The 12,039-nt window shown below is 38.0% G+C and overlaps 1 protein-coding gene across 1 annotated transcript in view; it reads left to right on the top strand.

The window, feature by feature from the left end:
• Nucleotides 1-12,039, top strand: part of GIPC2 (GIPC PDZ domain containing family member 2) — a 69,673-nt gene that overhangs the window by 14,039 nt on the left and 43,595 nt on the right. The window contains exon 2 of the mRNA XM_058538360.1: nucleotides 10,884-11,069. Coding sequence (XP_058394343.1) covers nucleotides 10,884-11,069 — 186 coding nt within the window. The remainder of the gene's footprint in view (nucleotides 1-10,883; nucleotides 11,070-12,039) is intronic.

A 12,039-nucleotide genomic window follows, 5' to 3' on the forward strand; every position in this document is an offset into this window, starting at 1 on the left:
CCTCAAGCCTAGGAGAATCTTCACACATACTCCCTGGATTCTTGTGTCACACCGGCTCTTCCCATAGGTGAATTTTCTTATGCTTCTCAAACTTTCTCATGAATAATTTAAGAGCCTAAGGTCCTCAATGAGTTTGTTTCCACCCCCTCCCCCTAACCCTTTGTCACCTCTCATCTAGGGAACCCTGTAGTACATTTTCCTTTGTCACCTCTCACCCTGTCACTCTGTAGTACCTTTTCCTACTGTCTTTTAGGTGTCCTAGTTTAGAATAAAAATCAATTTCAGTCTTTCTCTCTCTCTCAAGATGTTTCTTGCATGGCCCATTTTTTTTCAGAAAGTGCTCATCTCTGTCAGAATTTCTGTTCTAGAGAATAGTACGGAATAGTCCACCCTCCCCCACCACTCCATCCTGACACCTGAGTGGCTCACCATGCTTGCTTTCCAGTTTTCCATGATTCATTTGGGTGGTTTTTAAATATCACGTCCTTTGTAGACATTTCATTATAAGGGTTATAAGTCTGCTTCCTGGGCTAATATGAATGCGGTGCAAACACAAATCTTAAAATTTTGATTAAGGACCCCTTTGTAAACTAATGGTCGTCTTTTATAAGCTATATTTGTGTATTCATTTGATAAACTGGAAAGTTTAATCACAAGTCTCTTTACTAATAGTTATAATTTATAATGTTAATTATGTTTCACAAGCCACACTCCTACATTGTTCTCAGCTGTAAAATGTCCCCTTGTTATAGACTCTCCTTGCCCTGCTACGCCCTCTTCCATCTTAAGTGTCAAACAAAAGGAGGCGTTTAAGAAAATAAGTGGTTTAGAAAGCTGGAAAATTTGAGATAGTACCTGACAAGGGGAATAGCAGTGATTTATGATCTTTAGAATTGGCATGTAACCTTACAGCATTATGAGAGTAGGATGAAGCTCAGATCTCTGCTCTGACTGGAAGAATATTGTGGCAGAGGGTGATATATATAGCCACACACATCTGATTTCTCTTCCTCGTTGGTTTAGTGTCTGTGTAATATCCACAAAGGCAAGACTACAACCTGTCCCTATGCTTTTAGCCTTTGTGTTTCAAGAACTGCTTTGAGATTTTGACTTTCTTTGATACATAGTTGCTTTGATTAGCTTTCATTTTAGCAAAAGAAAATGTTCTTTTGATTGCTCTGGGAAGTCATTTGGTAGATTAACAAATATAAATCTGTTTTTCTTTACTTTTTTGAATGAAATTATTTTTGTCATATTATTTTACTCACTAAAACACTGGAAAAAAGTCGTTGTACCGAAGAAGGAAGAGTACAAAGGATGATTCACCTTTTATTTAAGACTCGCCGCTGCTGACCCAGGGCAGCTAATTTAGAAGTGAATCATTTATAGAAAGTTCTACCCAGTTCGAGGCAGGGCTTTATACAATATCCTTATGAAGGTCTAAATAGAGCATACAGTATCAGGTTTCTAAATATCTGTCTTGTTGCCAATTTTATCTTTTCCAAACTGTGAAACTTGTTTCTAGATGACTGTAGCCATTGACAAGGTGAGGGCAAAGGCACTATACGTATGACATACATATAGTAAATCTTAAAAATTTACTACCTATGTTATACTGGGAAAATAATAAGCTTGAGATTTTAATTGACTGTGTTTATAATACAAAGAAATGAATGTAACTAGTCGGTTTTAAAACAATTTCACTGGAAGAAATAATGTTAAAATTATAGTAAATCAAGTTAAATAATAATATGTCATTAATTTTTGATATTTATTAATCATCTAATATGTCTGACTTTGAAAGTCCAATTACAAATAACTCGTTTGTGCAAGCTGTTTTAACTCCTTTTAGGCAATGGGTGGTTTATTAGATAAACATAGTGTATTTGGCTCCATGTAGAGCAAAAACTGTATAGTCTTTGCCTTCTAGTTTTAAATTCAAAGCTGAGTTTATATGTACATCATGCTATAGTATCCTGGGTTACAAAAAGCTCAAAAGTCTGAATTCCAGTTTTGCTGCTGTTGTCCACTAGCTGTGTGACCTTAGACAAGTCGCTTTGTGGGTCTGAGCTGGTTTTCTCCTTTGCACGAGGCACAGCTGTGCCTGCGCTCACGACCTGCTCACAAGGATTAGTTGAGCTAATGCTTTAGGAAGTGATCAGTAGCCTAGACCCCTCTGTGTAGATATTAGGTACCAGAGAGGCAACATAGCAGGGAAGAGAGCTTGGAGGTGGGCAATCAGAGATGGAGTCCCATTTGTGCCAAATATGACCTGTGTGACCCTACACACGCCTTTCTGTCTCACTAAGCCTTTTCTTCTTCTCTTGAAGTGTAATTGACATATAACATTATATTAGTTTCCGGGGTACAATATAATGATTCAATATTTGTGTGTGTTGTAAAATGATCACCACAAGTCTGGTTAACATGCATAGTTACAATATTTTCTTCTTATAGTGAGAACTTTTAAGATCTACTCTCCTACCAACTTTCAAATATGAAATACAGTATTATTAACTGTACTCACCATGCTATACATTACATCTCCAGGACTTATTTATTTTTTAACTGGAAGTTTGTACCTTTTGATCCCTTCACCTGTTTTGCCCACCCCCACCCCTGCCTCTGGCAACCACCAGTCTGTCCTCTGTATCTATGAGTTTGGTTTTTTTAGATTCCACATATAAGTGAGATCGTGTGGTATTTGTCTTTCTTTCTTTTTTTTTTTTTGAGGAAGACCAGCCCTGAGCTAACATCCAGGCTAATCCTCCTCTTTTTGCTGAGGAAGACAGGCTCTGAGCTAACATCTATTGCCAATCCTCCTCCTTTTTCCCCCCCAAAGCCCCAGTAGATAGTTGTATGTCGTAGTTGGACATCCTTCTAGTTGCTGTATGTGGGACGCGCCCTCAGCGTGGCCAGAGAAGCGGTGTGTTGGTGCGCGCCCGGGATCCGAACCCGGGCTGCCAGTAGCGGAGTGCGTGCACTTAACCACTAAGCCACGGGGCCGCCCCGGTATTTGTCTTTCTCTGTCTGACTTATTTCACTTAGCGTGATGCCCTCAAGGTCCATCCATGTGGTGACAAATGTCAAGGTTTCTAAGCCTTTATTTTCTAATGTGTAAAAAATGGGTATAATACTAGCCCTCACATAGGATTGTTATGAGGATTAAATGAGGTAATATGTGAAAGTACCTGGTGCACTTGAGTAATCAAGTAATGTTTATTGGCCCTTTAATTTTGATTTTATGTTTCCATTCTTTCAGACCTTTGTCTCCCCACTTCCCACTTTCCCAAGAAGCTGGAAGTGGGAGCCAGTATCCAAACTGTGTACAGCTAAGAGGGATGAGCAGTTGCCCCAGTCTATGACTAATTGAAGAATTGTTTTGAGTTCTAGAAGTCCCTTGATACAACACATTACCAAATATTTTTGGGGAACCATGTAGCATAAGACACTCAGAGCTTTTTGGAAGAGTTTTGAGTAACATAATTCTGTCACTGGCTTGGCTGGAGCTACCCCCTCTCTTCAAACACTCAGGGTAAGTGGGTAACCCCCCCCCCGCCCCCCAGTAATTAGTTTGTTCTTAGTTTCAGGTGGTTTTTAATTCCTGCTACCTTAAGGGCAATTAACTAGATGTAGGTTAAGGAATCTTTTTTCTCTTTTTGAGAAAAAGTCTTTGAGACTTAGATAATAAGGTAAAAACCAGATAGAACCTTAGTCATTAATAAAAGAAACATAATCCAAGTGGTCTTCTAGTGTATAAAGATGGATGTTAACTCCTGATGAAAATGTGGTTTAGTTAACTACTAGGTTTATTATTATATACTTTCTCTATTTCCTATAATGACATTGACTGGAATTTCTATAATGCTTATTTTAGAAAACATGTAAAAAGTTAGCAAGATTCTTGGGGTAAATTGAAATAGAGGAAAGGAATTGTATTAAAATATTTAGTAATATAGTCATGTGTCGCTTAACAAAGTATGAAGGTTGTAGAAGTTCTTGCACAGTAGCGAGGAATGGGGAAAAATGAAGGCCACACTGCCTCAGGAGTCACAAATCCTTCACGGGAATGACAGGTTAGAAGTATTAGGGATCGCTAGTATTGTGTAATGGAAGCGTGTGTATTCCCCACTCTTGCCAGCTGAAGGGATAACATCCTCTGAATCAGCAGGGTGATTGATCACTGTGTCCAAGAGTTGAGAGAAAAACTGATCTCACGTACCCCAGCATATCTCTATAATAATATCAGAAAAACAAAAAAAATTGTAAAAGACTAACCTGGGAAAGTTGGGCATATTTAATTTTTAAATTTTATTACTATGCAGTCATGAATCATTTAACGATGGGGACATATTCTGAGAAACGCGTCGTTAGACAGTTTCGTCGTTGTGTGAACATCATAGAGTGTACTTACACAAACCTGGATGGTATAGCCTACTGCACACCTAGGCTACGTGGTACAAATCTTATGAGACCACTGTCGTATATGCGGTCTATCGTTGACCAAAAGGTTGTTATGCAGCGCGTTACTGTGCTGCTACTTTAGATAACCGCAGAAGATAACTGTTCCAGCTGCTTAGATTTAAAATCACATCCATAAATAATGTAATGCCTACTACTCAAGCCCATAACTTCTTCCAGAGATCTTTGGAACATGTGGAATCTTTGGCCAACTCAGTCCCTGTTTAAGGAAAGCATTAAACAAAAGAAAATTGGAAATGGACTTCCAGGAGTTTTAAAAATGAATTTGTGTTTTTGGAGAGATTTGTAACCTGTTTGTGGGCTAGAATATCTTTTGAAGCACTAATGACAAATGATTTATTTAGCCCTATTCACAAAGCACACTTGTGGAATATATGATGGAGAGAAAAAGCAATATTAATTTGTATTAATGGCTCTGTACAGTGGTTCAGACTTTTATCATCCTAGCCACATTGAATTTCAAGGGTGAATAATCATAACCATGTGATAAGAATTGGAAAGTAGCCATTGAAATAGAAATTTTTGGTAAGATTATTGTCCATGAGTTATCTTTCAACAATAAAAAAGTTGAAGGATAATGTCATTTATGGGGAAAAATGAAATCCATTCTGGTTATGACATTAAAAAGGAGCAAAATCCGATATCTTCAGAAAAAGTCTTGGAGTTTAAGAAGCTACCAAACATAGGTGTAAATATTATTGTTCAAGTAGCACCTGTATTCCAGGAACAATAATAATAAACTTTATAAAGAGGTTTTAGTTAAAAAAAATTCTTATATAGTCTCATTGACTTTTTGTAACAACTATGTGGTATAGACCAAGCTTTACTAATGCCATGATGTCCATGAGGACCAAGGCCGTCAAATGACTTGACTGAGCTCCCTGAGAGGACAGAATTGGAACTAGATGCAAGTCTCTTACCTTTGAATCCATCATTTTCTTCTCTTTCCTTTCCTTTTGTCTTTTCTTTTTTTTCTTTTTAACAACCATTGCAAAGATGATATGGCTTCTCTTAGACACCTATTTATTTTGCTGATATTGGAAGTAAGGGGGAGGCACTTATTTGTGCCTGAAATTTTTGATAGGATAGGATATGAAATTAGGATAAGGATGCATAATACCTCAGTGCTTTGAAAGAAACACAATTCACCATGTACCTCACTGAGTTGTTTTTTAAGGGTAAAATGAGATAGTAGGTAGAAAGAACTCTTAAACTGTGAAGAATTACGAAGATTCAAAGTATAATGATTCTATCCATTAGGAATCTTTTAGTTGAAAACAGAAAATCCAACCCAGAATGGGTTGGTGAGATTATTGGTTCATGTAACTAAACATTCTGGGATAGGACCATGTATCAGACAGGATGTTTTCTGCTGCAAGTAACTCAAAACTACTTACTCAAACCGGCTAAAACAATATAATTTATTCTGCATAAAAGAGATAGAGTGGGCTCCAGCATTGGTTAACAGAGCAGCTCACCAATGTCAGGGATCTAGGTTTACTCCATCTCTTTGCTTTTTCTTTCTTGGCATTGGTCTCTTCCTCAGTTGGTAGTAAGATGGCGGTGGAAGTTCCTAGACTACGTGTAGATAAAGCAACATCCAGGGGAAGAGGGGGATTGTCTTTTACTGTGTTTGTGTCTTAGAAGTGAAAAAATTGGACATCTTCCTCTCATGTCTTGTTGGCCAGGATTGGGCCACAGGCCTACTCCTAAATCACTGCTTGGACTAGTTTAAGTCTTATGCCTGGAACAGGGGATGTGAATCATTTTCCTCCAAAGCACAGAGGAGATGTAGATACCTGATACCTGAAGGTTATGTTAGGAGGGGAAACTACTGGCTTTAGGTAAGACTGGATCTGGAGGCTCTGCCCTTCTCCATGTGTCAGCTTTGTCCCCAAGCTCACTCTTCTCATGTTTGCAGTGATGGCTATAGTAGTTTTAGACTTCATGTCATTCAGAGATGGGGAGAGAGGTGAAGAGGGAGTGAGGAGGAGGAGGGAGAGGCAGAGGGGGAGATCCAGCTTTCCGGTAGCTTCTGTGGAAAAGAGGAAGATTCTTTCCCCAGAAACCCCAACAAATTCTTTCTTGGATCTTGTTGGCCTAAATTGGATTATGTATGAATTAGTCATTAACTGATTTAAACCTAATTATGATTCATTCTTCATGGCACTGAGGATGGGGTTGTTCCCACCCAAGTTACCATACGGCTTAAAATGGAGAAAGAGAAGTTTCCAAAGGAAAATCAGGGGGAATGGGAATGGATACCGTAGATATGGGTATCTAGCACGATGACAATTCAAGGCCCTCCATCATCTGGCTCCTTCATTTAATCCATCTCTCCCTTTAGATAAGGCAAGGTGATAGCCACATGATAAGAGAAATCACACAATAAAATAAATCCCTACCTACTAAAAGTTTACAAAGCAGCATGTGGTAAGTCCTACAAAAGATGTATAAAATTTAATAGGTATATAGAAGATGAAGAAATAACATTAGCCTAGCATGATAATAGAAAATGTAGCAGTTTCGTTAGACTTAGTTGGATTGGGAAGATTTTGACAGACACAGACTGGGTTTAGAAGTTGGGTTTAAGCATTGGCATTTTTGGCCAAGGGAATGACATGGGTAGATATATGGAGATGGGAAAAATACGAAGTGTAAAATTGATAAAAACATGAGATTCTAGAACTGAGCTGCCCAGTATAGTAGCTGCAAGCCAAATATGGATACTGAGCACTTTAGAAATAGGTAGTCCAAATTGAGTAAGATCTTAAAAACTTAATAGAAAATGTAAATATCTCAATTTTTATATTGATTATATATTGCAATGATAATATTTTAGATATACGGGTTTATAGAATTGAGTAAATTAAATTAATTTCACCTATTTCTTTTTTACTTTTGTTAATGTGACTATTAGAAAATTTTATGTGGCTCGTGTTATGTTTCTATTGGACAGTGCTGCTCTAGAAAATGGAGTAGTCATGAGTATTCCATCTATCTTATGAAAATGGACAACAGTGGTGGTAAAGCACCAAATATAGATACCCTAGAAGATGGTAAGGATTTCGTTTTACAGTGGCAGACATCAGAAAGCTTATATCTAATGGATGGATTGTTTTCCTTATATTACATGATACCTTGCCATGAGTTTACTTTCTTTTGATTTAGTTTAGTTTGTTCATCAGAGTACGAAAAAATCCAGTCTTTAATACTGTATCTTACTGCCTTTTATCCAGTATTCTTATACTCTGGAAGCAAATATTTCTTAGAGGAACATTGATAATATGACCACTTCACTGTTTCTTTTCTTGTTTTTGTCCATCATGTCTTCTTTTTACATTAAACATTGATTAGCTGTGTTAATTGGATAAAGTCATAATGTTCTCATCTACAAAGTGAGGATAATAAAACCTAATACACAGGAATGTTGTCTTAAATGAGGTAAGTGACCGTGCTCTGTAAATGCCTCACGTATAAACTGGGCAGGGCACTGTGTTAGACTTTGTAGCAGAGAGAAAGATGACTCAGCTCTCATCTCTCTGAGAGTGCCAAATATGTATGTTACACCAATTGGACTTCCAGGCAAGGTGACTCAGGCACTCGAATGAGGTTCTAATGAGGTACTAGATTTAAACGATGTGAGTAAAGTGGAAAGAGTGATGATTCCACCTGGGCAGTGGCATTTGAGCAGTCTCAATAGACAAGGGCATAGGAGTGGGGTCAGGGAGCAGGCATTTTAGATTTTGGATTGAAGGAAATGTATGAATGAAGGTAGGAAAGTTCATGATATGTATTTGAGATTCCTTTTGGTTTAAATATTCATGGCTTTTAACATAGTACAGTTGGCTCAATGTTGCCTCACTGTACCTCAGCGGAGCGTCTACCACCAGCCTAGGAGCTCCTTGTGTGTAGGGACTGTCACACTCAAATCTGTACATCCAGCGTGCAGCACAGAACCTGGCAAAAAGCGGGTGTCCAATTGATAATTGGTGAGTGGATGAATGAGCATGAACTTTGCAGCATTTAGAAAGTGGTGTGTCACTTGCTTATTTTTCAGTTCAAAATACATTATCTATGAGGATTTCTAGCCCTTTATATACTTACAGATATATTTGCTGATAGTTGTGCATTGAGGTGGTGTGAGTGTTAGGTTTTTATTCTCCCGTGAAGAACTGATCTGAAGTCATGGAGCTTTGGTTACCTGCTGCTGCAGAGGTCTCTTACTCCACCTGCCAGTGCCCGTTACATTCCTGAAGGTTTTCGACACCACTTCCTGTGGAGTTCCATTCCGTGAAAGGTATAGCTGGCTCCACCACTTCCAGAAAAAACCCAATACCTTGCCTGCCAACATTTGGCTGCCTGGCATGAAACGTTATTCTGTAGGGGAGGAAGCATAATGGAAAAGGGTTATACCTACAGGAAATCTAATATTTGCTCTACAGTGAGCATGTGAAAAATTGAAAGAAGGAAGTGGCTTAGTGACTAACAGTTCACTTAGTGTGAGATTTCCTTTTTGGGGCTTTTTCCCTATCCTGTTATATCATTGTTCTATTTCCATGTTTTATTTCTTGTCTGACTGGTAATTTGCTTTTATATTAGTGGTGATTGGGATCCACTATGGATACCATGAACAGATTCACTGAAAAAAGAACAAGGAGAAAACGTTTGTTTATTTCTTCTACTCGCTTACCATCGTTTTGAGAAAGGAAGTCAGAAAAGCTGTTTTCTGTGCATCCTCCTTTCTCCCTCTACCCATTATTAATGATTTTTGTTAGTGGACTAATTATACCTTTGATTTCACAATTAAAATAAGAAATAGGAGCCATTCTTGGCTTAATTTTGTTTTTTTTTTCCCTTTGTGGATAATACATTTTTTATGCTAGAGAATATTTGCAAATACTTACTAACTACAAAGCCAAATATATTATGTCCTCACGGAGAACACAGGGGTGAAATTAAAGGCCCACCAGTTAGCACAGCTCCCCACAGACCTGGATGGGAAGAGGGCAGGGCGGGGCAGTAGTTTCTCCTTGGAGGCATTCATTCTTTCGTACCCTGTGGCCTCTTCCTTGTCCTCATCACTGGCTCCTTTCATGCACCTCTGGGATTTGGCAGAGCTTTGCTGACCACACTGCACCTTTAACTGTATAACAGAGAGCTGTTCCAATTCATATTCTGATATGGCTTAAAAAGCCATTTAATAAGTAGTAGTTGCGGCGCTTCTGAGCGTCATGAGAGTTATGGATGTGTTAAGGCTCAAGGTTCCAGTGGGAATCCGGAATGGGGTGAAAATGGGGGATCCTGTGAGAGGGTTGAAAGTGAAGCAAGGCTCAGGGGTGGGGGAAGGGATAACAATATCTGTGGCAAATATTACTTGATGATAAAATTTAAAAATTTTTCATTTAGCCGTTTTGCTATAAAACAGCTGTATTAAAATGTCCTTCTTTGGTTTGATACAAAGAAGATACTCAATAAATGTTTGTTGAACTTGAATTTTAAACCAATGACATGTTCTCAACCCTCCTTCTCCTCTTCCGTAATTTTGTATTTGGGCCCCACAAATTACCCAAATTATGGTTGACAAACTTAAGAGTAGTACAGCAGATTTTAGCAAAATGAATCATATTTTTGAAGGAACATGAGGTCAAATAATGACTTGGTAAACATAAGAAGTCCCTTTAAAATCTCCACACAACTTTCCGCAATTCCGGTTTTTCACTCTGTTTCTACCATGATGTGAATTTGACCAAGTTGCATTAACCTCTCCAGACCTCAGTTCCCTCTTTTTTAAAATTAGGGGATTGGATTAATTAGTCTTTAAGGTTCATTTTAGACATTTTCATTTTTAGCACCTCATTCAGTGATTAAATTACTCTTCTCAAGCACTATAATGCAAGATAAATAACGTTTTCCTCGTTTAAAAAAAATTTACCAGTTTTCAAAAATAGTCTGGCCTATATTTTCATTGTAGAGTACATATCATGATGTTACCTTTGGGAACACAGCCTTCGATTTCAGCACTGTAAATGGCCGGTTACATAGGAGTTTAAACCACTTTGAAGTCGGTGAGACCTGAACTCGAGTCCTGGCTCTGCCAAGTGCTGGCTTTGTGACCCTAGGCAAGTTACTTACTCTCACTAAGCCTCAATTTCCTTATCTGTAATTTGGAGCTGAAATGTATTTATAAAGTTATTGTGAGGATTAAATGAGATAATGGATGTAAATTGTTTTGCACAGAGCTTGGCCTATGGGAACCACTCAATACATATTAGCTAAAGGTAATGATGTAACTTCTTATATCATAAATTGAGGACTATTTCACTCAAATATTTATTAAACTAATGACCAGAATGTTTTCCTGATGGAAACCGACCTAAAATATTTCTTTCTTCTTGCAGATCTTATATTGCACTTTAAACACACCTAAAGCTGACATGGAAAAACTCTTAGGAGGACAACTTGGTCTTGAAGATTTCATATTTGCCCACGTGAAAGGGATCAAAAAAGAAGTGAATGTGTATAAATCTGAAGATTCACTTGGTCTCACCATTACAGATAATGGTGCTGGCTACGCTTTTATAAAGGTAAGTCTTAAAAAATAACTGTGTGACCAACCCAACTGAGGGTAACATTTAAGAAAATCTGCCACGTCAGAGAAAGTGGGAAATGATCTTCAGAGTGAGAGCTGGCTCAGCACGGACGGATGGATTGGTGATGTTTCATTTAAAAAAGTTTTGAAGATGTCATTTTTTGTTTACCCTTTCCTTGAATTTCTTTTTCCAGTTTAAACTTCCTCTGAATTTAGAGCTTACTGAAAAGGAAAGCCTGGCCCTGGTGCCTATGCGTTATCCTTATGAGCTCTTGTGGGTCTGCAGTTCATTAACATCTGATGGCTTCCATGCTGATTTCCATTGATTTAGTGTTATTTCCAAGTGCACGAATTTTTGGTCACCTCATTTACTTCTTTAAAAATGTTCTTCAGAATTTTCTAAACTGTATAATTCCTCTATTTAAATACAAGGAGAGCAATATAGAGCTGCAAAGCCAAGAGAAGGAGGTTTGAAATGGTATGAAAAACTAGAAGAATGGACTGGCCCCATGGCTTAGCAGTTGAGTGTGCGAGCTCCGCTGCTGGCGGCCCGGGTTTGGATCCCTGGCGTGCACCGCCGCACTGCTTCTCTGGCCATGCTGAGGCCGCGACCCACATACAGCAACTAGAAGGACGTGCAGCTATGACATAACAACTATCTCCTGGGGCTTTGGGGAAAAAAATAAATAAATAAAAATTATTACAAAAAAAAAAAAGAAAAACTATAAGAATGGAGGAGTGGTAAAAAGAAAAGTAGACTCATCTCTTAAAAATAATAATTCTATTATTAAGCAATTGTAATAACAGCTGACTTTATATTGAATGCTTATCATGTACTGGGCACTTTGCATACATTTTCTCATTTAATCCTCACGACAATTCTTTTTGGTTGGTACTATGTTTTTTTTCTTTTTCTTTATGTTTTTGTTGAGATGTAACAAATTTTTAGCGTACAGCTTCGTGAA

The sequence above is a fragment of the Diceros bicornis genome, chromosome 4 (genome assembly GCF_020826845.1).
Source record: "Diceros bicornis minor isolate mBicDic1 chromosome 4, mDicBic1.mat.cur, whole genome shotgun sequence".
NCBI lineage: Eukaryota > Metazoa > Chordata > Mammalia > Perissodactyla > Rhinocerotidae > Diceros > Diceros bicornis.